At 40.1% G+C, this 27,790-nt stretch overlaps 2 protein-coding genes across 2 annotated transcripts in view; one reads left to right on the top strand and one right to left on the bottom strand.

Moving 5' to 3' along the window:
• The window catches only part of LOC137776215 (serine/arginine repetitive matrix protein 3-like), a 35,045-nt gene extending 30,381 nt beyond the window's left edge, over positions 1 to 4,664 (top strand). The window contains exons 4-6 of the mRNA XM_068562456.1: positions 770 to 882; positions 1,781 to 1,859; positions 4,387 to 4,664. Of these exons, the coding sequence (XP_068418557.1) occupies positions 770 to 882; positions 1,781 to 1,859; positions 4,387 to 4,442 (248 nt within the window). The 3' untranslated portion in view covers positions 4,443 to 4,664. The remainder of the gene's footprint in view (positions 1 to 769; positions 883 to 1,780; positions 1,860 to 4,386) is intronic.
• Positions 4,665 to 13,141: 8,477 nt separating this feature from the next.
• Positions 13,142 to 27,333, bottom strand: ELAC1 (elaC ribonuclease Z 1). Its single transcript, XM_068563102.1, has 4 exons — positions 27,233 to 27,333; positions 21,259 to 21,423; positions 16,144 to 16,611; positions 13,142 to 14,656 (listed from the first exon to the last, which is right to left on the bottom strand). Exons 2-4 carry the CDS (start codon positions 21,413 to 21,415, stop codon positions 14,190 to 14,192), a joined length of 1,092 nt encoding a protein of 363 aa, XP_068419203.1. The 5' UTR covers positions 21,416 to 21,423; positions 27,233 to 27,333; the 3' UTR covers positions 13,142 to 14,189.
• Positions 27,334 to 27,790: the final 457 nt, after the last annotated feature.

The following is a 27,790-nucleotide window of genomic DNA, read 5'->3' as shown; positions in this document are numbered from 1 at the left end:
GGGAGATTGGAGGTGGCAGTGGATAGGGCTGATCACTTAGGACCTGGTAGAACTTGGTTGGGATTTTGACCTTTACTCTTGAGTGAGATGCAATGTTATTGGGGAATTTTGAGCAGAGTAGTGACATGACCTTAATTATCTTTCTAAAGGGTCACTCTGACTGCTGACCTTGAGGCGGACTGTGTAAAGAAGAACTGTCCAGTTGAAATACAAGGAGAACCACATATGTCATTTAAAATTGTTTAGTAGGCACATTAAAAAAGTCAAGTGACAGGTGAAATTAATTTTAATAATACATTTTATTTAACCTAATATGTCCAAAATATCATTTCAACACATAATCAATGTAAAAAAAGATTGAAATATTTTATATTCTTTTTCTCATATTGTCTGAAATCCAGGGAATATTTTCCACTTATAGTACATCTTGGTTTGGACTAGTCACATTTCAGATGTTCAGTAGCACATGTGGCTAGTTGCCTAAACAGATTCAAAGCAATGTGTCCTGGCCCCACCCTTCCTAAACTGGGGGGTTGTAGGTACTCCCTACCCACCCTCTGGGCTGGTAGAGTACTCTGAGGGCAGTTTCCAAACTCCATGGGAGTTAAAGGTGAAGTGAATGATGAGGGAACACCCCGGGCTCAAATTTGAGGTTTGACAATGATAATGTCTAAGTTGTATATAGTACTTTTGGTTTTAATTGTTTATCTATGTTAAATCATTTAATCTTCATAACAGTTTATTCATGGCAATCCTATTACCATTCCAGATTCACAGATGAAGAAACTAAGGCAAAAGAGAGATGAAATAATTTATTCAAGACCACAGTGCAGTTATACTTCAGAGTCTGTGCTCCCATCTACTACACCAGTGGTCCTCCCGGTAAAATATTTCATCATTCCTGTTCTCCTTTTGCTTGTTTTCCATTCTACTTACCTTTATTAATAGTATTCTTATGCTTTTTTGCATACTTTTATTGATCATTCTATCATATTTTTCTGTAACAAAAATCTGAATATATTGAAAACAATTTTTTTTATATTTCTTGTGACCAAAAAATTTCTTATGGATTGACTTATCATTAAAATTATAAGTAGTTATAATTGATCAAAATAACCTAATTACAAGTTACTAATATGAAAAGTTAAATTTTATTGGAAATACATTTCTTTTTTTTTAAATTTATTTTTGGCTGCGTTGGGTCTTGGTTGCTGTGCGTGGGCTTTCTTTTTAGTTGCGATGAGCGGGGGCTACTCTTCATTGAAGTGTGCGGGTCTCTCATTAAGGTGGCCTCTCTCGTCTTGGAGCACCGGCTCTAGGTGCACAAGCTCTAGAACGCAGGCTCAGTAGTTGTGGCGCACGGTCCTAGCTGCTCTGCAGCATGTGGGATCTTCCTGAACCAGGGCTCGAAACCGTGTCCCCTGCATTGGCAGGCGGATTCCTAACCACTGCGCCACCAGGGAAGCCCCGGAAATACATTTCTTAAGTGAGATCAATGAGTCTTTTTTTTTTTTTTCTTTTTTTACAATCAGTTCTGCGTCCATTTTTATGGTCAGGCCACTTAAGATGGCTGTTGTACATCCCCTGCTAGATCAGTGCCTGCTTTACCGAAACCCTACGCACGTGACTGACCTTCCTATGTATTTGGCCCAGGCCCCAGCTGGTGATTGTTCTTATCAAAGGGGCAGTGAGGGGCGTGCCCCTCTACTGGTTTCCCTGGTAACTAATGAGTCCACCTGACATTAATTCCCCTATAACTGGTAATCTCCCCTTCCGCCAGAGGCGAAGATTGCCACCATGTCCTGCCTGCGGGCCGCCACACACGATGGGGTGTCGCTCCAGGACCTTGCTTCAGACGTGTAAGCTCCACCATCCATTAAACCATTGATGTCTCTGTTGCTGACTCCGGGCTCTTTCTTCGGTCTTGAAGCTGGGCAAGCACAGGCTTTGTAGGCCCGTGCGGTGCAGCCCAAGACCATTGATAAATATTACTTAACACTAAAGCATGACCAGGTTCAATACCCATACTATCTCTAGTTTTCATTTTTATAGATGTGAGCCCTGAGAATCTTGTTTTATAAGTCAGTAAATGGGGATGAAAATAACTTTGTAATAATAATGTTACTCAAGTTTTTGAACCATGTCCAAATTGTGTACAAAAAATTACATAGCGATTGGTGATTGCCAGGGGTTGGGGGGATGGGGAAGCAGGGGGTTGTTGTTCAATGGGTATAAAGTTTCAGTCATGCAAGATGAAAAAGTACTTGAGATCCATTGTACAACAATGTGTATATAGTTAACAATACTGTAATATACACTTGAAAATTGTTAGGGTAAATTTATATTATGCGGGTTCTTTGTGGTTTTTTTTAACCACAATTACAGAAAAAAAGAGTCAAGCCTGATCCATCAACTGATGAATAGCTAAACAAAATATGGTATATCCACACAACAGACTATTTATTATTCAGCCATAAAAAGGAATGAAGTTCCGATACATGGACATAAACTTGGATGAACCTTGAAACATTATGCTAAGTGAAAGAAACCAGGCGCAGAAGATCACGTATGATTCCATTTATATGAAATGTCCAGAATAAGCAAATCCACAGAGACAGAAAGTAAATTTGGTGCTTGCCTAGGGCTAGGGGGATGGGAAGCTGAGGGGTGATAGTTAGAGAGTAAGTGGTTTCTTTTCTGGGTGATGAAAATGTTCTAAAATTAATGATGGTGATGGTTGTACAACTCTGTGAATATACTGAAAGTCATTGAATTGTACACTTGAAATGAGTAAATTGTGAGGTATGTAAATTATATCTCAATAGAACCGTGTTTGAAAATTACATAGTGACTGTATTCATTTTCTATTGTTGCATAACAAAATGCCAACAAAATTAGCAGCTTAAAATACCATATATTTATTATCTCACAATTTTGTAGATGAGAAGTGCGTTGTGAGGGAGGGGGTTTGTAGTTGTTGACTGAGTTTTCTGCTTAGGGTCTCACAATCCCAAAATTAAGGTGTTAACAGGGGCTGGGCTCTTATCTGGAGGCTCTGGGGAAGCATGTTTCATTCTTGCTGTTGGGAGAATTAAGCTCCTTGCAGCTGTAGGACTGAAGTCCTGTTTTCTCACTGGCTGTTGGCTGGGCACCACTCTCAGCTCCTAGAGGCCACTCTCAGGTCCTTGAATGTGCCCCCCTGCAGCCTGCAATAAACTGTCAAATCCTTATGCTTCAAACCTCTCTAACTTATCCTTCTCCCTCTAGCCTGAGAAACAGGCTAGAACAGTACTGCTCTCAAACAGTACCCCTGATTGGGTCAGGTCAACTAAGATAATTTCCATATCTTGCAGTCAACTGACTTGGGACTTTAATTATATTTGCAAAATCCATTTACAACCAGTACCTAAGATCAGTGCTTGACTGAATAGCCAAAAGATAAGAATCTTTAGAATTCTGCCTGAATTTTTCATCAAAAATGTTCTTTTTTTACCAGCTTTATTGGATATAGTTGACATATAACTCAAAAATGTTCTTAAGTCAACTTTTCATTGATGTATAACCCACGTACAGAAAAATGCCCAAATCACAGCTGAATAGCTTGATTATTTTCACACCAGGAATATACCCATATAACCCCTGTCTAAGTCAAGATTTTTAAGAGTTTTTTTAATGTATTATTGTGGTAGGCAGCCTCTCAGATGGTCCCCCACAATGACCCCTGCCTCCTGGTATTTATGCCCTTGTGTAATGCCTTTCCCTTGAGTGTGAGCTGGACTTACTGATTTACTTCTAATGAATAGAATATGGAAGAAGTAATAGGATGTCACTTTCAAGGTTAAGTTGTGAAAAGACTGTGGCTTCTGTCTTGAGTGCTCACTTTCTCTTGGGTTGCTTGCCCTGTAGGAAACCAGTTGCCACATTATGAGGCAGCCGCATGGAGAGGCCCATGAGGCAAGGGACCAAGGTCTGCCAACAACTACATAAGCTTCCTTATATAGGAGCTGTGGACCCCCTCGGTTGTCTTTAGATGAACCCACAGCTCTAACTGGCAGCTTGACTACAACCTAATGACAGATCTAGAATCAGAAGCACCTTGCTAAACTGTACTGATTCCTGACCTACCAAACTGTGAGATAATAAATAACAATGTTTTGGGGTAATTTGTTATGCAGCAACACATAACTACTATTAAATCCTAGATCCAAATCCTTTATCAGCTATAGGCATCATCAAATATGTTCTACAACTCTGTGGCTTGCCTTTTCACTCTTTTGATAATATCTTTAGTGAATAGAAGTCCCTAATTTTAATATCCAATTTAACAATCTTTTCCTTTATTTGTTAGTGGTTGTATTCTCTTCAAGAAATCTTTGCTTTTCCTAGGTCAAGGAGCTATTCTATGTTATCTTCACATTTACATAAAAGCCATTTGGAACTGATTTTTGTGTACCATCGTTTAATGCAGGCATCAAGGTAACTATTTTTCATTATAGATATCTGACTGACCCTCCATTTATTGAGAAGGCAATCCTTTCCCCATTGCATAGGAATTCCAAATTTGTATAAATAAAGTGACCATATATGAGAGGAGTTTTTTTTCTGGACATTATCCTACTCCACTGGTTGATTTGTCCTTCTTAAAATAATATCACATTGTCTTAATCACTGCAATTTTACACTAAGTAAAATATCTGCTAGTGTTAAGTCTTCCAATTTTTTTCTTCTTTCAAGACTTTCCTGGCTATTTTTGATCCTTTGCATGTCCATATAAACTTCAGAAATAGCTTATCAATTTTATCATATGTATATCCACATAAAATGCTGCAGAGCTTTTGATTGGGATTGCTACAGATAAATTTAGGGATAAATGACATCTTTCCAATACTGAATCTTCCAAATTTACTAACATGGTATACCATTCTAAGTTTTTGAGTCTTCTTTAATAAATATCAATGTTTTGTAGTTTTCAATGGAGGGGTTTCACATACCTTTCATTAGATTTATTCCTAGCTTCTTGATGGTTTTGATGTTCCTGTAAATGGCGTCATTAAATGAAATTTCAATCTGTTTATTGTTGGAATATAGAAATAAAATTGATTTTCTTTATACTGACTGAGTATCCAGCAACCTTGCAAATTCACTTGCTAATTCTAACAAGTTATCTGCTCATCCTTTTGGAGTTCCTATGTACATAATCATATCATATGCTAACAATGAGAGTTTTATTTCTTCCTTCCCAATCGTTAGACCTTTCATTCCTTTTTCTTGCCCTAATACATTGGGTGAGACCTTCAAAACAATGTTGTATAGAGGTGGTATTAAGTGAGCCTCCTAGTCTGTTTTTCGTCCCGTGGAAAAAGCTTTCAATATTTTATTAGTAATAAATACGTTTAGTAAACGTATGTAATATTTACTGTATTTTTTGCAGATAATATTTATCAGATTAAGACATTCCCTCCTGTTCTTAATAATGCTAAGAGTTCTTATTATACATGAGTATTAAATTTTACTGAAGAAAATTTTGTACCTATGTAGATTATTTTACCACTTTCCCCCATTTTTTAAAATTGGGGGTATAGTTGCTTTACAATGTTGTGTTAGTTTCTCTGTACAATGAAGTGAATCAGCCATATGTATATCTATATCCCTTTCCTCTTGGACCTCCCACTCCCCTACCCCATCCCACCCACCTGGGTCACCCAAGACCACTGAGCTGAGCTCCCTGTGCTGTACAGCAGGTTCCCAGTAGCTATCTATTTTACACATGGTAGTGTATTTATGTCAAACCTAATCTCCCAATTCGTCCCACCTCCCCTTCCCCCCACCCCCCGTGTCCACATGTCCGTTCTCTACGTCTGCGTCTCTATTCCTGCCCTGCAAATAGGTTCATCTGTACCACTTTTCTAGATTCCACATATATGCATTAATATACGATATTTGTTTTTCTCTTTCTGACTTACTTCACTCTGTATGACAGTCTCTAGGTCCATCCACACCTCTACAAATGACCCAATTTCGTTCCTTTTTATGTCTGAGTAATAGTCCATTGTATATATGCACCACATCTTCTTTATCCATTCCTGTCGATGGATTTAGGTTGCTTCCACGTTCTGGCTATTGTAAATAGTGCTGCAATGAACATTGGGGTGCATGTGTCTTTTTGAATTATGGCTTTCTCTGGGTATATGCCCAGTAGTTTTTGTTAATGTGGTGAATAATATTGATTTTCAAATGTTAAACAAAACTGCCATTCTTAAATAAACTCCCTTTGTCAAATGTCTTATTCTTTTTACATGTCACTGGATTCAATTAGCTAATTATTTTCTTAAGAGTTTTTGTGAGAGAAATTAGCCTGTAATTTTCGTGTCTTTTGATGCCCTTAAGTTTTGCCATCAAGGTTATGCTGACCTTAGAAAATGAGTTAGGAAATGTTCCCTCTTTTTCTGTTTCCTGCAGGTGTCTGTGGAAGAAAGGTATATTTCTTCCTTAATTGTTTAGAATGATTCACTAGCGAAACCATCTGGGCCTGGAGTTTTGTTTTTTTATAAGAAGGGTTTAGTCACAAATTCAGTTTCCTTAATAAATAGAAAATGTGAATAGTCCTATATTTTTCTTGTGTCAGTTCTAGCAAATTGTGTTTTTTAAGGAAGGTGTTTTAGTAATTTACTTTAAAATTAAAGTTATTTATATCATCTTCTTTTAACTTATTAAAAGATCTGTAGCCATGTCTCATTTTGCATTCCTGATATAAGTATATTGTAAAAAATACTTTTAATAATCTATCATTGGGTCAACTGATGAATGGATAAATAGAATGTGGTATGTCTACACAATAAAATATTATTTGGCCATAAAAAGGGTGAAGTAGTGATACAAGCTACAACATGGATACATCTTGAGAACATTAAGCTAAGTGAAAAAAGCCAGTCACAAGGGACCACATATTATATGATTCAATTTGTATGAAATGTCCAGAATAGACAAATCTATTGAGACAGCAAGTAGATTAGTAGGTAAAAGTAGATTAGTGGTAGAAAGTAGCTTAGGGCCATGGGGTTTGGGAAGAAAGTGAGAGTGACTACCAAAGGGTAGAGAGTTTCTTTTGGGGATAATTGAAAGGTTCTAAAATTGATAGTGGTGATAGTTGCACAACCTCATGAATATATGAAAACCCATTGAATTGTATGGTATGTGAATTATATCTCAATAAAGCAATTAAAGTCTATCATTGGACAGATTAGCTACTCCTTGATCTGAACTTGGTTAGATCCTCCTTCAGTTTTATTCAAAGCAACACATTGGAAACTACCCAACTTGAAAAGAATTTGTTACCCAGTCATTCATGTTTTCACCCCAATACCAATAATTCAATTATCCCCTTCTTTGGTATCCTGGAGCATTGTACAATTGAACCAATAAGACACTTTGCCTACGCTAGTCCTCAGAAAGATTGATTTTTAGGAAATGTTTCATATGAACACATGCCTGTATACCCTTAGAAAAGTTTTTGCATATCTCCAGGGGTACAGATACCCTAGTTTGAAGACCACTTGCGGTAGGCGATACTACCTTTCAGTGTAGGTGTGTGGGGGAGAAAATCGATCCCTGTCCAGTAGCTACTAGCTGTGTGAAGATGTGTTCCACGCAAGACCCTTTGTAAGCCAGTTAGGAACAACACTTGGATTGCTGCCCCAGATGCCCCAGACATGGATATGTCTACAAGGTCAACTCCAGTCCAGGATGTTTGATGGAGATATGGTGTCATTCAGACAAGCCTATGATCTGGAAGCCACAACAACGAGGAGAACAACCTAGACAAAATAGCCTTGGTTACATTTCGTGACACTGAACTCAGTGTTGCTTAGCTCTACCTGAGTCTGCCTGAATAGTTTCTGGCAGTTACAGGGGGATTTATATAGCTGGGAAACTTGATCCTTCGCCTTTCCCCTTTTACTGTTTTGTGGGCGAATTTAATCTTTGTACCTGCTATGTCTGCTGAGTATGATTAGCATGCTGACATCAGAGCAACAGTGTTTCTCAGCTAGCTTTATTTAGGAGCAGAAATATTCTTTACTTTGGATAAACTTAGGCACCCCCTTCAACTTCCTTATCCTCGATGTGATAGCTTTTTAATCCTTAAAAATATGTCTGTCGAGGGCACCTAAGTATCTGTGTCCAGGTGTCAGCTAGAGTTACCCTGTCCTTTAAGATATATGTGAAATTGGCTCAACCCTCTATTACCTCCCCATTCCATGGGTTATGTAAAGGTCAGTGCCCTCCTTACAATCTTCTGAAAATTCCTGGGAGACTTAGGTTCTTGTGGTCACCTCTGACTCTGCTCCTTCTGAACCGTATTAGTTTGGGATTGTCTCATTCTTTCACTCCTGCTGTTCTTTTCCCACCCAGGTCAACCCAGTCATGGAATTCAGAACTTGTTCTAGTTTGGTGGTGTGAAGTGTTGAGGAGAGATCCCCAAATCCTATGTGTCCAGCAGACTTCAAAGAAAGTTTGCGGGAAATAGAGGGACTTACTTTCAAGCAACGCAGCCACGATAAAATTGAACATCAGACCTCTGTGTTCTTAAGGTTCTTCCACCGTTTCCCTACCCTGCATGGGGCTCCAGACTCCCACATGGGGCTTGGCCTTCTCCCCTCATTCTTTATACCTTTGTTCCGAGTTTCCTATGCATAGTGAAGGCCAACATCCCACTTTCTCAGGCAGAGAAACTCCTTTTTCCAGCCCTTTCCCTGAGTCTAGGTTATCTGTCTGCATATCTTAGGACACCAAGCTAAAGCTTTAGAATTAGTATTTACAAAGATTTGCCTCACCATTGTAAAGCAATTATACTCCAATAAAGATGTTAAAAAAGAAAAAAAGATTTGCCTCATTTTAAGGTCATAGGCAACTATTCTCTTCCTCCCTATTTTTAGTTCAGAGATTAAGGGTAGGGATTTTTGCTTTTTTGTTTTTAACATTAATCAGGAAAAATCCCTAGGAGAACAAGGTATTGCATCTTATAGAATAACAGGATGGCAAGGAAAATTGAACCAGTCACCATTCTTTATTGAATGCCTAATTTGTTCCAGGGGCTGAGCTAGGCGCTAGGGCACAAAGGGTGACAAAATCAGACACAGTTCTGCTCTTGTGAAGCTTACAGTGCTAGTGGGAAAGAGAAACATCAACTGAATATTCACAGGAACAAAATGAAAATCTGAAGTGACAGGCAGCTGGGATGTGGGGTGCCGGTACTGTCGAGAGTCACACGCGCCCTAGTGGGGAAGTCTGGGAAGGCTTCCAGGAGCATGTGACTGCAGAGCTGGGAGCAGAAGGGCCAGCAAGGGTTAACTTGGGGAGAGGAGGAAGAGCGCTCCAGGCTGACAGAGCAGGGTCCAGGCCCAGCGAGCAGTCCCTGCCAAGACTGTGCACCAACACGAGCCTCTGACAAAGGACTAAAGGCCCACGTGGCCAGGGCTGCACAAACGAGTGGCGCCGCGCAGCAAGATTAGCTTGGAGGGGAGGGCAAGGCAAGAACGTTAAAATCTGCGCGCTAGGCTCAGATCTGCATTTTGAAAAAAATCTCTCTGTGCTATGCAGAATGGATCGGAATGTTAAAAAGTCTTGAAAGGAACTGTTAACTGCCTGGAGCACCCATCTGGAGACACCAACTGACAGAATTATTTGGGAGCAGGGTCTTATCTATGTTTATGTGTTTTAATGTAATTTTTAAACTAAATGACACACGCATACACGCGTAAGTAGTTCCAAATACCAAACAGTACTAGGGCTCTTAGGCTTATAGAAAACAGTCCTCTGCCTGTCCCTCCCCACGTCCCTTGCACCTGCCGCTATGAATCCTCCACTCTTACTCACCCAGTATTTACTGCCACCTGCCCCTTTTTAAAAAACATAATATGGTTAAAGCGCTCTTTATTTTTTACTTCGTACTATGGAAGAAAAGAATTTCTCACTCTTACCCATGTCCCACCGCACCCCCCTTAAACTCTATTCTTATCCTGCCAAACAGTGAACATCACCAGCGTTTCCTTTTTATTCTTCCCATATTAAAAAAAAAAAAAAAAAATACTGACTCACTCATTCAGTACCTAAAAAAATCCATCGGTCAGTAAGGACAGAATCAATACATTTCACCATAAATTTATATCTTTGTGAAGCAAAAGTTACCTTCACTGTTACATGTCATGAACATATTTGAAGCAGGAAGGATTTTTACCCCTTTAAGAAAGAACGGTCAGATTTTAAGGTGGCATAAGAATATTCAAGGAAATCACAGTTGAATTATATGTGGTGGTTGAAAGACATAATAAAGTTATTTTCACTAGAAGGCAAAAATAATCTTTATAAGACAAATGTCTTGGAAGAGAAGTGTTAGAAAAGTCATTAATTGATGATATTCAATATCATCTGTCAATGGAGTAGTGAAACAGGCCTCTCCCATGCTGCTGCGGCTTGAGCTAGAAAACAAGTGGGAGATTCTTACCCAGAGTCCAAAACAGTAAGTCAGATGTTCTGACCTTCAGAGAAATCAATCCTAAGGAAATACTCAGAGACACAAAGATTTATGCCCAAGAATATTCATGATAGTATTATTTATAATAATGGAAAACAATCTCAATGCCCCAAAAGTAGGCAAACAGATAAATTATATTACCTCTATAGAATGGAATAATATAAAATCATTAAATTCATGCTTTCAAAGAACAGTTAATACTGTGAGGAAATGTTCATGTTAAATGAGAAAAACAGTTGAGGTCAACCTACATGTAAAAATATGCATGTGTGTAATATACATAGATCTATAAGCATGCATAAATATAAAATATTTATACACACCTCAATTTTTCAAAGTGCATAAATAAAGACAGCTTTTTCTCCTCATGTGTTCTACCACTCATATACTTCAGAATCACCTGGGGGTGGTTTTTTAAAAATGCAGATTCTTGGGTTCCACCCCAGACCTACTGAATTAGAGTCTTTGGAATCAGAGCCCAAGGATCTCTGGCTACCTATGCACCCTTGTCCACCTATGTACTACCTTGAGTTATACTGACTCACATCTGTTTGAGGATCACTGGACCAAAGCGGTAGCTCTCTGGATGCTGGAATTATGAGTAACCATCTTCTTTTCTTGAATCTTTAAAAATAATTAACTACTGAGCATATGCTGCTTTTATGTTTAAACGTTTATTAAAAGTATATTAATGAGGCATGGGTATTTGAAAACAGAGATGATTTGGGGTGTATTTGGGCAAGTCTAAATACCTTTTGAGAAACAGAAAGTGCATATTTATTTAAAATAAGCAAGAACCTATGAATTCCTGACAATTGGAAAGTCAGTTTAAGACAAAGAAAATACTATACTCGGTGTAGATATGGAACTTATTACTTCAATAAATTGTGCAGGTAAAAATTATAAATATAATACTTTTCAGAAGTATTAAGAAACAGCATTTCTCAGTGTTCCAAGGTGCTCCTTGGCAAAAGAGGATTCAGTGATCAAATAAATTTGGGGAACACCACATATTCTAATCCCATCTGTAGTCACATAACCATGAACAAATTACAAGCTCTAGGAAGTCCAATTTAAGATTCACTCTTAATTCTAGCTCCACAAATTCTTAGAATGTGTTCTACCATTAAGAACAAATTCTAGGCCAGAAGAGAGTCCAAGAAAGAACTCTCACCATGAACTGATACCCTACACTTAGTCCAACATATCAATTTGTTCCACATTCCCATGTTCTCTGAGGGCTTAGCCCACACATATTAATAGAGCCTGATTCTAAAGGCTTGAGCTCAAGTCAGCTCTCAAGAAATGCTCAGGAACAGCAAAATTGAGTGGTAGGCTATAGAAACACTTGAAGGAACTGCATGTTTACTTCGGTTTACCTATCAGTCTTTAGCACTTAGACAGTGAGCCTGAAATTTTGTCTTATATTCATTTATGTACTCCCAACACAGTGAATGGGGTACCACCAATCAGGCAGCTAAAATTTTTGGACAAATACAGTAATAAAATGGGCTAGGCACAGGTTCTGAACTTTAGGTCATAAATTTTGTGCATTCATGACATCAAGGCCTCATTTCGTTGAATAAATATTTCTGAGTGCATACTACAGGTGGGTATTTCCAAGAATGCAGAGGTGACTAAGAAACAATCTTTACCCACGAGAGCTCCAGGCATTAGAGGTACTAGTACTAGCCATTCCCTCTTGTACAGGTTTGGGCACACCATTGGTATCTAATAAATGCTTGTTTGAATTGAGTTCAGAAATCAAGATACACTTGAAGTCTGGTCAACTTTGGTATTTTGGCAGGCCGGGAGCCTGGAGTGGGGCTGAATCAGACCATTCTGGAGACTGCTTCAGAATGACTGAGGTATTGAGTAACTAGACCCATCTTGATTATCACTACTCTAGGGATTCCAGACTCATCCAGGAGTCAGTTTTTACTAGAAAAGCCCCAGGACCCAAAGGAATTTAATAGTATACACCATGACAAGTATTTCTGAATAAGTGTACAATAAACTCTTAGGTTCTTGAGATGTTAATAGATAGTATACAGTGAAATATGACTCAGAAAGGGGTTCAATAGAGTTGACAGGCCTCTGTACTTTAGGACTTTATGCCTTGAAGCAAAGTGCTATGCTCCTTTTATACACTGTCTTATTTAATTTTTTCCCTGTCTTATTTTTCAGTGACAATTTTTCACTGTCTTATTCTTATTTTTCCCATTTTTAGAGATGAGCAAGCTAAAGCTCAGAGAGTAAGTAATCCGCTCCAGAGCACACAGGGACCATCATGAGGTAAAGAATGGGACTCTGAAATCAGGTCTTTCTGGCACCAAAGACTGGCTGGTGATCCCTGAAGCAGTGCTGTTTTTAATGTATTCATGGGCACTAGAACTCTGCCAGAGGGACACATAGCATACAGTTTGGGTTTCCCAAACTGATTTGATTAGGGAATCCTTTTGACGGGATCAGTACTTGAGACTACCTTTCCATTAACACATTTTGAGAAATATTGTGGGCAAATGACTCAGAGATACCCCATGAAAGACAGAAGGGAGGTGGAAGGCAACTCAGGAAGAAAAGCTATTCTAGAAAGAACATTTACTAAAATTGTGCTCAAAGAATGATTTATTGGAAAGCGTAAACGCAAGTTGGACAGGTATCATTTTTTAACCTACAGATTCATAAGCTCCAGCTCATAGCTCATTTCTGACAAATAATATTTGATATGACGTTCCTATTCCAACATATTCACTTAGCTAGTTTTTTAGGATTTGTTGTAGAATTTGACTTACCTCGTAGTTCAACTCAGGATGTCACTAATTTTTATAAAGTATATTCACAGTGGGAGTATAAGTTTTAACTTGCTGTGTGTCTCAGCAGGCCTGCAATATGCATTTTGGGATGAGATAATTCTTCACTGTTTAGGACTGACCAAACTTTGTAGGATCTAGCATCCTGGCCCCTACTGACTAAATACCAGTGGTAACCCCCCTTAGTTTTGACAAGAGACATCCCCACAATTTCAAAACTCCATCTAAGGGAGAGTATCACCTCCAACTGAGAACCACAGGTTTAAAGCAAACTGGAAAGTTCAATAAGATATTAATTGGAGGATAAACACCTCGCCTGACTCTGCATTCAGTATTCAAGCAAAGAATTCAAGACTTAACGTGCCAGCTTCAATCCTTCATATCCAATGTCTCATTACATTTCTCTCTATTCTGTTAATAACATGAACAGATTCAACACAAACTGCCAAAATACCATTTTTAGCCAGGAGGGCCAAGCCCTGCTACTGCTTTGCCAACAACAGCAATAAAGCCGGGCAGAAGCTAAGCCCAGGATTGCATGGCGTATTGGCTACCCTCTGAGGCAGCAGCCACAAAACATGTACACCTGAATAGTCTATCATTTTGTCAAGTGTGGACTTGAAGAAGGATTCTGGTTTTATTCTTTTTAAAGTGATTTATTATCACAAAGCTCGCTCCCTTCTCAATGCTGAGTTAGTTCAGCAATGCAGCTCCATCCTTGTTAGGACTGTTAGGACCCAAATAATTTTAGACCAAAACGACGACGATGACAACAACAACAAACTTGACTGTTGGTTCAGTAACATATTCACAGACACATCAGAATGCATTCAGGAACGCTGGCTTCATTTCTTGATTGGAATGCCAATCACCATAAAATCTTCTGCTAGAGTCACTTCTTGGAGATCTAACACTGATTCAGCTTGCTTTTTAAGCTCTACGATCCCATCTGTTTCTCCTTCTCTGGCCAAGGCAACTGGTTTGTACCTCTGACTGAAGTGAGTCAGAACGAGCCTCTTTGCTTGGCACAGCTTTGCAAATGCTGCTGCCATGTGTGGCGTGCTGTGGCCGTGTTCCTTTGCTTTGTCCATCTGGGTGTCATCCAGGGTTGCTTCGTGGATCAACAGGTCTGCTTCAAAGCACAGCTTCACTCCTCCATCATCCACAACCCCAGAACAGTCACCCAAAATGCAGATTTTTCTTCCAACAATAGGCTTTTTTAAGACATCTTGGGGAGAAATTGTAACTCCATTTTCCAGAACAACAGAAATTCCATTTTTCAGCTTCCCATAGGCAGGACCTGGCGGAACACCTAATGACAGAGGCAGATAACATCACGTCATGGGAATGGCATTTATGACTTGTTAAGAGAGTCTGTTTCAACAGCACAGCAAATAGCAAATGGAAAAGGCATCCAATTCTTTTCATAATTGTTATAAATATTTTATTACTTGTGGAAAACTGGAATATTTATACATTTTTAAAAGTTCACTGTTGGCTATTGATATAAGCAATGCCCGAGTACTTAAAACATTTCCAAGCACACGTGTCAGATGAGTTTTAAGCTCTTAAGTCCCACTAAAACCTTATTACAGTCAAGATAACAGCCTTGATTCTCTGCTGTGCATGGGAATAACATTATTTGAGAGTGCTGTATTTAATAAGCTCATCTTTGGGTAAAATTAAAGAGCCCATTTAAATGACAAGGTACCAACAAACTAATATAATAAAAAAAAACTGTTAGAGGGGATTGTCTGGGTCACAAGATCAAGCAGAGTTTCAGGCAGTTATAAATAATCAATCTTCTTTGTAGATAGGGGCAGTTCCATGTTTACCAAACTGGGCTTAAATCTCATATTAATCGAGAATAACACCTGATCATCACTCTGGGCAACACATACAAACAAACAGAATGTGTTCACTAATTCCAACATAGATCATGTTTAAAGTTTCCCAATACAACAGTATTTTCACAGGTTTTTAGACAATAAAAATACCTTTGGCCTAAGGCACTTTTCCTCTTTACTTAGCATTTTGTTTTAGTTGGGAAAGAAAGAAGACATTGTGTAAATAAAGAAGAGACACACAAAAAACCATCACCATCACCATGTTTTCACAGGCTCTGTTGTAGCCATGCCAAGGAAGGTGGTATGCTGGAGGAATGATGTACCCGGACACTGCTTTGGGAGAGGCGCTGAAGAACTCTCACACACGATGGCCTAGCATGGAGGAGGTATGAAGCCTTTGATGGGCCCCAAACCAATCTTTGAATGCTTGCTTCCGAGCGTGATGAACCCAGGTATATAAAACTGGTTAAGGCAGTGTTCTAAACACCAAATTAACTTAATCAAGGTTGACTGACCAGGCAAAGTCAATAAAAAAAGGAAAACCCAGAGAGCAGTTGGTTGGAGTTGCAAGGTTAAGAACTATGGCAAAAAGTCTCTGGCCGAAGATGTCACTGCAAACATATTTCAAAAAGATGACATGAAAAAATAAAAGCCTAGACCTGAGACAGCAGGTCTACTCCACCAACCAAGATAGTAAAAGCTGAAGATAAGACAGCTCAAGAATGTGCATTTAGGGAGCTGAAGAGAGAACTCGAATAGATACTTGGTTTTTGCTCTGTATAGCATATTTTGGCCCCAAGAATTTCCCTTAATAAACAAACTTTGGGCAAAGGAAGTAAGTAGAGAAAATGTCAGTTTTAGGCCTGGGAGACAAGAAAAGGTTTCTATGACACTTCTAACTGCTTTGGTTAACAACAACTAGACTGACGAGAAAGGAAAAAAAAACACTTACCAAGATCTTTCAGTTTCTGTGCATTGAGTTTACCTGGGCGTTTCTTCTCCACAACTGAAAATCCAAAGGAGGGTATTCGATGAAAGAGGCGAAATGCTTTCACAACAAACTGTTCATCATCAACCAGGAGGTATGAGTTTTCTTCTGAGTCTAACAGGATAGTTCTTCCTTGTCCGTCTTTGGGAGGGTTGTCTGCTTTATTCACGTGCACAAATTCTTTCAGTTCTTCTGTAGGACACTGGTCCGCTGTAGGCACCAGCTCATGGACCACATAAGGGAAGACCAACTCCGTGTGAGAAAGTTCCATGGTTTGCCAGATAAAGTCTCGAAGCCCTGCAGGGCCATAGATTTCGATCGGCTGTTTGGTGACCATGGAGCCACTCTGCAGGCTGATTGTGCAGAGGAGGCCAGGAAGGCCAAAGAAATGGTCTCCATGAAGATGCGTGATGAAGATCTTAGTAATTCTCCCTTTTGATTGAGGCAGAGAAATAAATTTGGGAATTTTTCAGAAATAAAACCCATACAGAGCTACTTGAAACATGCGTAACAACTTACACAGAAAGCAATAAAATGAATTTAGAAGTTCTACTTATCACCATAAACTTATTTCTTTATATTCTTCTACATGATTCTAGAAGCAAGAAAGACAGGTATTATTTCACTAGATGGTTTTAATAAGATATAACTTTTTTTCATAAAACATCTTCAAATTACACAGTGTTACAGTTTTAAGAGTATTTTCCTACACATCCTCTTACTGAAAAAAAAAAAAAGGAAAAAGTGTACCAAAATGATTCACATAAGTAACCAGATAGGCCACAAGTGTTAAAAACATCTGGCAGTTACACTGCCCCCTACTGCTCCCTCTGAGAACAGCAAATGTGAACAGTACTTCCAGCATAAAAATGTTCCCCTGGCTCCAACGGACTGGACCAGTGCCTGAATTCAAAATTGCCTTTTAAGGACTCCACACTGGACAGAGATTAACTAACCAAGCCAGAGCCTGCTTGTCTGGGTGAGGCTGAAGAGGGAGAAAAAGGAAGGGGGATGAGGGAGGGGGAGGAAAGGAAGGAGGGAGAAGGAGGGAGGTGGAAAGGGAGTGGGGTGAAGAACCGAGGGGGAGGAAGTGGGCAATAGACGCAGAGTGCAGTTTAGAGGGTAGATCCCCCATGGTGCTATGTAAAGGCATGTGGGCCCCTCCCTTTCTCTCAATCTGAACTAATACAACAGCTTTTCCAGTGCATACTGACTTAGGTTGTAACTTGATTTAGCCATTGGTAAACTGAATTTACTCCTGGTATGTGGCAGGATGCCACATCAACATTTTTCTCAGATGCACCACAAGGCCTTTTAAAAGCAACAATCACAATTAACACATTTTTAGTATAACAGTGGCTTCCAGTCCTAGCTCATGGCCCACCCATTTCAAACATTTGATACCATAAAAGAACAGGAACAGTTTATCGATGCCATAAAAGAACAGGAATAGTTTACTGTGATGGGATTTGTCCTGTGACCTCTAGGTAACAGTGTTCTCCAAGCAAGTGTTCCCAGTGTTACTACACCAAGCCAGGCCCCTGTGGCAGAGAACAGACTGGGCAGAGGCTGATCTTGAACCTTGAAAATCGCCAGGAGGCACGCTAGAAGTTTCCTCAACATGCTCCTTTTTGTTTTCTCTTTTTAGTCCTCGTTTTTGCAGTTTTTTGACTTCTGGAACCCTTTCCTTTCCCCCTTCCTGCTGTCTGGGCTGCCAACACAGCCCCAGGTGTGACCTGAGGACTCAACAGACAAAAAAACTACAACAGTTGTTGAGTCTCACGCTGACCTCAAAACTGCCAAATCAGACTTTCTGGGCCTCTCCCTATCTACTGCAAAACACAGCCAAAACTGAACACCGAAACAATCTGTGAACTCAAAGCAAGTGAGATAAATTAAGTAAGAAAAGGTACTTCCCACAGATATCACAGTTTCAGGGAAGACAAACATTTCATTTTTCAAGAAAGTTGATTTCAGAGGGAGAAGGAATGGCAACCGCAATTATCAAAGGTAAGAGGAAGCTATCAAATGAAAAAAGAAACATGCATGAGTTCCCTTTCACTTAAGATCACGAAAGTTACCAGGGAAAATGTCATCCATATAGGACTAAGCATCCTCTAAGGGATAATGCAGTGATATTTACTGCCGTAGGAAAATGTCTGCAATACGTCGTTCATACGTAATATTCAGTTGAAAAAAAGCAGATCACACCAAGTATAGTTTGATTCCATTTATGCAAAATTATACACAAACACACACACAAATACACCTACACCATTACCATGTCTACATGTATAGAAAATTCACCAAAGAGAGGGGGATTTAGGCTTTTCTTATTTATATTTTTCTGCTTTGTTTGAACTTTTACAATGAGCATGTATACTTATTATAATGGCAGTAATCGAGCCAAGCTACCCTGAAGCAGAAACCCCCATGACGAGGAACTATAGGAGGCCTCTAGTTGCTGCGGGCAGCCTCAGTCCTACAACTACAAGGATTCTGCCGACAACCTGAGTAAGCATTAAAAACAGATTCTTCCCCTAGTGGATGAGAGCGCAGCCCTGGCCAAGACCTGGATTGCAGCCTAGTGAGACCCTGAAGCAGAGAATCCAGCTAAGCCAGGCCCGAACTCCCTGACCCACAGAAACTATGAGATAATAAATGCAAATAACCCACTAAATTGATAATCTGCTATGCAGCATTAGATAACTGATACAGGTACTAAATAAAAAGTGAAGACTTACCCTATACCCAAACCTCTTAACACAACAGTTACTTGTTTCTATTGTAATCACCCTGCCACCTTAACCCCTACTCTCTGAAATGTTAAATATTACAGCCTCCACTCTGGCATGTGGAGGCATGTTCTCGTGAAAGGAACCCCTGTGTGATCCAAGGGAAGTAAAGCATAATACCTGCTCTGACCTCAGGGTTTCAACGTAAGACAGTATATAATTAGGGTTGAACTGTGTACACCTCAAGGCCACGTGTCCCAAGTGATATGCATTAGTCCCTTCTTCCAACAGCTCTTTTCCTAACTCCCAATCTTGGTCTGGGACATCATCACCTGTAACTTGTAATAATTCTTCACTTCTTCACATACTAGACATTTACTCAGTCACCACCTCCTGTTGGCTCTGTAAGTATCTCTTTGAGTCTCTCATCTTCATCCTTATCCCTACTTCCTGCTTCAACATCTTCATCTCTCTCTCTCTCAGGTGAATGCCACTGCCTTGGAACTGGTCTCCTGATGCCAATCTCTCTCCCCCAATATATTTGCCGTTGGAAAACTGTCCTAAAACACAAATCAGACCATGTCATTGCTCGGCTTAAAATTTTTAAATGATTCCTTGTTGCCAATAGAATAATAAGGTCCAGATACCTTAGAATACCACAGGAGTCCTCACAGTCTGCCCTTACTTACTTCCTTAAGCATTCTTAGCTCTCATCTATCCAGCCAAGTACTCAAAGTTCTGGATAGCTTAATATTCCCCAAACATGTCATTTCTCTCCTAGAAACTCTTGCTCACTTTGTTGTCTGTTCCTTGAAGGTCCATCCCTGCTCCTCTCCCCAGAGAAACTTCTATTCATCTCCTACATCCTAGCTCACTGCTACCATCTCTAGGTTGCTTTCCCTGAACACACAGATACAGTTAGTGTCCCCCTCCTTAGTGCTTCAAAAGTAGTTAGAAAACACCTCCATTATTCTTACTTATCAAATTACACCATGACTGTTTGCATGTCAGTTTTCACCACTAGTCCAAGGAATCCTTGGATGATAGAACTATACTTCCTTTAGTCATCAAATGCTAGGTACTGTGATGAGTGGTAGGAATTTCAGTAACTACCATTTACCAAGACCTAACAAGTGAGAGGCACTGTACTAAGTGCTGAACATCTTATTCATGCATTAACTGAACAGATATTACTAGGCATCTACTAGGTATGTAAGTGATCACTGAGTTTACTTTATTGTACAGGGAAATACACAGTGACCACAGAAACAACTATTTAAATAGCATAATTTTAGATATTGAGGATGCTAAGAAGTCAATAAAAATAGCACAAAACAGTAGAATGCCTGGGGTGAGGAGACATTACTTAACCCCGGAGGTTCAGCCTTTGAGAAGACAGCGTTTGAGCTAAGATTTAACTGATGAGAAGGAGACAACCACACAGAGAAGGGATTATTATATACAATTCTCACAACACCCCTTCTACGTCGAGTTTTTAACCCCATTTTCAAGGTGAGGAAAGCAAAGCTTAAGCTGGCTGATCTGCTAAGGTAATAAGCCAAGACACAGCTGGGACTGGAACCCTCGTCTGCCTGACTCTGGGCCAAGGCTCTGGCGGACACTGTACTCTTCAGTCTGCCGGTGCCAAGCTCACCCTGTTCCCTATGGCTGGAATGCCCTTCTTTTCCCCAGCCCAGGGAACCCTTCCTCCTCCTTTAACAACTCACAGGTCACCTTCTCTGAGAATGACCCCAAGGGGAAAAGAACATTTCACTCCCCAGAACATCTACCACCCTTTGTATTCTCTCATGATACTTACACCTAGCTCCTGGTGGACATAAGTATGTTCCTTTGCTTGGGCAGTGTCTATTTAATATGTCTGATGTAACCCACTCCATCCTCCATGCCCTAAGCCTATAGAAATCCTTGCTCTCAACATTTACAGGAAGAATGAAAAGTAAATACATCAATAAGGAAGGAAGGGAGGAAGGGAGGGAGGGAGGGAGGAGGGAAAGGAGGGAGGAGGGAAAGAAGGAAGGAAGGAAGGGAGGAAGGAAGGGAGGAAGGAAGGGAGGAAGAAAGGAAGAAAGGAAGAAAGGAAGGAAGGGAGGGAGGGAGGGAGGAAGGAAGGAAGGAAGGAAGGAAGGAAGGAAGGAAGGAAGGAAGAAAGATAGTTTAGTGGGTGTGGCCAGATACCCCAGCACCTTCCAAGTATTGCCAGGGCTCCAGCACTGAAATGGGGTGCAACTCTCAGGGCTGTTTCTAAGCAAAAGGCCCAAGGAAAGCCAAGAAAATGAAGCAGAACAAGAGACAGCCTTAATGAGAGAGCTGAATGCACACTGACCTGCTTTAAGTTGGCTTTTCATAAGCTGTGTCTGGGTTCCCTCCCCACAGTCAAAGAGCCAGCACTCGCCTTCACACCGAAGGACCAGAGCAGAGGCACCCCGGGTTGGGGATGGGTATGCTGCGCCTGTCCCCAGAAATGTCACATCCATAGACATCTTCCACCCTGGAACGAGAAGATCCCTTAGGGATTATTACACATCACTGCTCAAAATCACCAAAAACAGGTTCTTGTGAGTTTTACTATTACCTATGTTTTGGTTATTAAGAATAGTTTGCATTCCTGTTCTCTAATAGTTTTCCACAGAAATCTGAAGAAAGATTTTAGTAACTCTTAATCAGTTAAAACCACAAATTACCAAACTTTGTATGACTGCTCACACAAACAAAAATAAATTTAAAAAAAGCCAAACCCAGTCAATTAATAACTATAATTGAATTCCAACTATATGAGATTCTGGAAAAGGCAAAACTATGGGAATGGACACAGTGGTTTGACTCTACAAGGTGGGTACTATATCATCATCCCCATTTTAGATATGGGGAAGCTGAGGCACAGAGAGGTAGTGACTTGCCTAGGGTCCCACGGCTAGTAAGTGGCAGAGCTGGGATTCAGACACCAGGACACTAGCTCCAGGGCAACTCTATCATGTCACCTTCTGTCTTAAGCATTCCTTATGTTGTAGCTTTATTATCCATAACAAAGGTCCAGGTGACACCTTAATTTCAGATGTCTAGCCTCTAGAATTGTGCAAGAATAAATTTCTGTTGTTTTAAAAAAAAAAAAAAGACAGTGGTTTGGGGGAAGGGAGGGAGGGATGAATAGGTAGAGCACACGGGATTTTTAGGACATGGGATTTAGCACATGGGATTTTTTAGCAAAACTATTCTATATGATACAGTAAAGACAGACACACGTCATTGTACATTGGTCAAAACCCATAGAATATACAACACAGAGTGAATGAACCCTAATGTAAACTTTAGTTAATAATAATGTATCAGGGAACCAGATCCCACATGCATGCCGCAACTAAGAGTTCACATGCCACAACTAAGGAGCCCACGAGCTGCAACTAAGGAGCCTGCCTGCCGCAACTAAGACCCAGTGCAACCAAATAAATAAATAAATAAATATTTTTAAAGAGAATGTATCAATATTGGCTCATCACTACCACACTAATGTAAGATGTTAATATTAGTGGAAATTGGGGGGAGGCGTGGGTATATAAGAACTCTGTACTTTCTCCTTATTAATTTTTTAAAAAAGTCTTTCTAATAAATAAACAACTCTAGTGAGATTCTGGGCAAGAGCTGGAATTTAATTATGCTCACTAAGTGATATCTCTGGTGCCCGTGGTGAGCAGCCCTTTCTCTAAACCATCATAAACCACAGCAATGCTCTACAACACTCTACAGTAATGCTAATACCACACAGTAATGCTGAGTGAATGTCTCACTCCCCTAATAATAGAGTCCATGAGGGGTTAGCACCTAGGCTTCTGCTCTTATAAGTGATCAGCAATAACCTGTTGAGTGTGTAGATTTCTGCCAACTCCTGAGATCTCTTTTTCCTTTTACTACTTTTGGGCACATCTATCTCTGATATACTTCTGTGATAGGAGATATGCATCACATAAAATAAGCACAAACTCAAACTTATATATCAATATAAACAATTATAGAGCATCCACACTGATGGCAGGGAAGAAAACAAACATATAAGTTTAAGAAAAACTACTAAAACAAGAAAATTTGACAGCAAGCTGGATAAATATATCATCTATAGGGAAAAAAAAAAAATCTACCAAAAACTTTTCTCAGTCCTAGCAATAACCAGATAAAAATAAAAATGAGGGAAAAAACCCTCAGTCACAAGAGAAACAGAAGCCTTATAAAATAACTAGAAAGTTAATAGGAAAGGAACAGACCTTAAAAGACCCAAAAAGAGATACACATTAGCTTCCCTAATAGAAAGATTTACTATCACAGAAATGTCTATCTTTTCATAATTAATGTATATATATTTAATGTAAATTCTATCAGATTTCCAGTGGGATTTATCTTGGAACAAAAGCAACCCAAAGATCATATGGAAGAAAAAATACATGTCTGAGAATGGGCAAGAAAAGTACACACAGCACTGAGTAGTGACTTACCTTTCCTAGATATTAACACTTACTACACTAATCAGGCATAAAGAAAACAGAATAATATTGGCACAAAAATAGAGGTGACAGAGAAGGGACAGTCCAGAAATGAACCCAGGTACGTACAGAAATCAATATACAACAAAAGTGTAAAAAGGGTGGCTTTTTTAATGAACAACACTGACGTAATTGGCTATTTCTGCAGAAAAAAGTAAAGCAAGATTCTTATTTTGCATTGTATATAAAAATATATTCCATATGGTTTAGAAATATAAATGTGAAAGGTCCAAAAAATATGTTCAAAAAATTACGAGAATATGTATATAACTTTGGGGATGAGAAAGTCCTTACTGGCAAGACATGAAACCCAGAAACTTTTTAAAACGACATTTTTACTACACTTTCATATATCAAGATTCTTAAAGTCAAAGGACCAAAAAAAACACCTGGAGAAAACTGTACTGTATGATAAAGGGTTAATGCCCCTAAGAAATGGTCCAAGTAAATGCATTAATAAAAACAAAAAAACTGATAAAATAAAAAAATAAGCAATGAATATACACAGGAAATTCACAGTAGAAATCCAAACGGCCAATAAGCATGAAAAGTGCTCAGTCACCCAGTAGTTAGAAGAAACGCAAATTAAAGAAAAAGATACATTATTTTCCACACATCAGCTGGCAAATATTAATGCAATCCAGTGCTAGCCAAGACAAGGGAAAATGGGTACCTGCATTTTACTAGTGGTGTTAGTATGAATTGCTATTATGTTTTGGGAGAGTAATCTGGCAATATATATTACCAATAATAATGATGCTGCTAATAGCAACATACTTTAACCCAGCAATCCCATTTTTGGGAATCGACCTTACAGAAATAAAGGATCTGTGTACAATGATGTTTATTGTGCTACTTTTAAGGTGGCTAAAATTTGGAAACCATCTGAATATATATATATACATATATATACACATATATATATGTATATATATATATATATATATCAATAGGGAAACAACTGAATATTTTATTGTATATTCATATCATGAACTATTTATTCTACAGTTCAGTCAGGTCTGTAACTCTTGTCCTGAAGGGATGACAATGAGAAAAGTTACAGATCGCTATGGCATAATCTCATTTTTATAACAATGCCCAAACCCCTACATTATACAAGACAGTCTGGTGAGGAAGGATATACACCATATTGCTAATATTGGTTATCTCAGGGGTGATTAAAATGATGGTGGTGATGGTGGAGATTATTAACTTTTCTTTTAAATCCTTGAATTGTTTTTGGTTGCAGTAAGCAGCATTTCATTTATTTATTTTTAATTTATATTTAATTTAATTTATATTTTATATTTAATTTACTTAATATTGATGATTTTTAAGAAATGTGTCATAATGCTGAACATGCTCTTCTAACTACATATCACCTGATCTCCCTTTCCATTTGGGGATACAGTCACCTCACACAGCAGGTGGGCGGTACATCTCTCCACCCCCCCACACAAGCCTTTAGGTTATTGCTAGTGTCCTTTCCATGTGTCACTCCACATTTTCACCTCCAAGATCAAGACTTCCTCTGATAATATTTGCAGAGGCTTTCTTATTGGATTGCAGTTTGCAAGAGGCGGAAGAATACACAGAATGTAGAAAGTTGAAAATTTAAGGTAATAAATGCAGAAAGTATAATAGAATATAATCACTTTGCATGTGTAACAAATAATAGATCTAAGCCAGTGGTACAGAACCCTGGAGAGTATGAGAGTATTAGAATCACCTAGAGAGCTTTTAAAACATATCAATGATTGGGCTCCATCCCAGAACAATTAAACAGGAAATTCTGCAAGAGACCTGTGTTTTAGAATTAAAAAAAAAAAATTCTTCCCCTGTGATTCTAACATGCAGTCAGTTTTGAGAACCACTTAGTGAAAGTCTAATGGAGAACTATAATGGATGGATCAGGCTGACGTGAGCTCACTTGTCAACTACTCAATCTTTTTTTAAAAAAATCTTTTGTTATGAAAAATTTCAAACACAGATTAGTATAATGCACTGTCACATACCCATCACCGAGCTTCAACAATTATCAACTCACGGTCAATCCTTTTTCATCTTTATCCCTCACCCATCGTCTAAGAACACTTGACAAGTGGTATTATTGGGTACTTCCATCAGGGAGCACACGCTGTCTGGCTGTCTCTCTTTTTCTGACGTTAACGGCCACTAATGATCATTTCCAGGATCAATGATTTCATTAGGGGTTGCCAAGGTGATATTCTCTCATTCCTTCTGTAGTTATTAGCTGGCATCCTTCTGTAATTCCCTGATCAATTAGTTAGTCACCCTGCAATACAATTTGTACGGAAAAGGTCCAGTGATCAATCCTGACACCACAAAGAGAGACAAGACCTAATCCAACTCCTGATGCGATGTAATATGAAGTACACAGTAATTTAGGAGGTTTTCTTGCCAAAAAGTATAACCTGCATCTGGAAAAGGCTGTCATCTAAATACCAGTTTATTAAAGGACACCACAGGGATAGAAAAAGCAAAATTCAGTATGTAAGAAACATTACAGGACAAATGACTTGGCTTCTTCGACAAGTGAAATACAAGGAAAAACAATAACAAAGAGGAAGTAGATGAAGAGATATGAGCCGTCAACCAAGTGTAGCATGTGTAGCTTGACTCCTGATTTGGACAACCAGATAATGGGAGAAAAAAAAAGAGACAACAGGGGATATGTAAACGTTCACTGGATAGATGGTAACATGAAATTCTTATGAGATTGATAATGGTTTTATATTTAAGGAGTTACTGTGTTCTGTAAACATAAACAAGTATTTAATGGATGAAACGGTACATTTAGATTTACTTTAAAATAATCCAGTGGGGGTGAAGTTACCAGATGAAACTGATTGATTGTGAGTTGGTACATGAGTTGGTACATTCAGTACACGATTCTATTTTGGTATATATTTGAAAGTTTCCATAACAGAAAGTTGAAAAACAAGCCAAATAATCAACTCTTCCACTAGGTCGGAAGTAATCAGAAGTTAACTTATTTAATCAGTGGTGCATGTTTTGTGACATGCACCATTCTAAGCACCAGGAAATAAGTGACCAAACCAGATTTTGATCCCTGTCTTTTTGGACAAAAAAAGAAAAAACCCAGCCGCTTGCTTTCTCATGACTATGATCCACTTTGGAGGAAGTGCACATTCCGGGCGAGAACACAGCACACGATCGATCGCAGTACTGTCACTTGACACTCTGGGCCAGTGGTTCTCAGTCCCGGCTCCATATCACAAACACCTGGTGATTCTGGGGCCTCAGCACTTGGAAGGCTTCCCAGAAGATTCTAAAGGCTGCCGGGTTCAGAACGAGTTTCTAGGCAGGCAGTGCCAGCCCTGCAATCACCCAGTGGTGCAGGCAGGGCAGATACTGCCAGCCTCCATCTTAGAGATGAATAAAGCGTGGCCCGCGAGATAGAGTGAGCGGCCAAGGCCGAGCCAGGGCCAGAGGCCAGGTCTCCAACCGTTGGCCAGCCCAGCCTCTCCTCCAAGTCAGCATCAGTGTAGCAAAAGGAGGGGTGGGCGTCGGCAGGAGCGCCGGGCGACTGAGGCCCCCGTCTGGGGGTGGGGGTGGACGAGGCGCGTCCTCGCTCCCCGGCGCTCCCGGGCCTGGGTCCTCTGCTCCGGTCTCGGCCCGCGAGTCCGCAGGAAGCGCGCCCTCAGCCCGCTCGGCGGGCGCGTGGGAGGCCTCGGCGGCGCAGACCCTGGCCCGCCCCCCTCCGGCGCGCCCTGCCCCACTCACCCACTCCCCGAGACCCGCGGCAAGAGCCGAGGGAGGCGCAGGCCCGCAGCGAGGCCCAGCCGTCCACGGGGAGACGACGCGCGCGGGCGGAAGTGCGCCGCCGGCCGTGCCCGCGTGAGGCCGCTCTAGGAGGCGCCGGAGGTCCGCCCTCGGTGGTTCCCGCCGGAGCTCAACCGTGTCTGGAGGCTGAGTAGCGGCCCTGGGCACCGGCTCTGTCCTGCAGTGGGACTCCCTCTCCTTCACTCGCCCGCACCAGCGCGCTGGGTTCGATGGTAGCGGTAACCCGTGAGGACCAGAGCCCCCAAGGTGAAAAACGTCTACTGTTCAGCTTTTTGTTTTCCGTGTAATGTTTTCAAACAAGAGTGTTCTCCCAGATGCTTTGCTCTGGCATATCTTTGTGTAAAGTCTGTTCTTTCGTGGGGATGAATCGTTCTATCTTAATCACTAAATCTGAAAGTGTAAGCTTGCGCTGCCTTAGAATCAGAGTTCATAGCAGCGTTACTATGGATCCTGAGTCTCCGCTCCATTTCACTTTGCTGTTCCAGGGATACAGCGGAA

The sequence above is a fragment of the Eschrichtius robustus genome, chromosome 14 (assembly GCF_028021215.1).
Source record: "Eschrichtius robustus isolate mEscRob2 chromosome 14, mEscRob2.pri, whole genome shotgun sequence".
In the NCBI taxonomy this organism is placed as follows: Eukaryota; Metazoa; Chordata; class Mammalia; order Artiodactyla; family Eschrichtiidae; genus Eschrichtius; species Eschrichtius robustus.
Note: the sequence above shows the minus strand (reverse complement) of the source record. Positions and strands in the feature narration are given on the sequence as shown.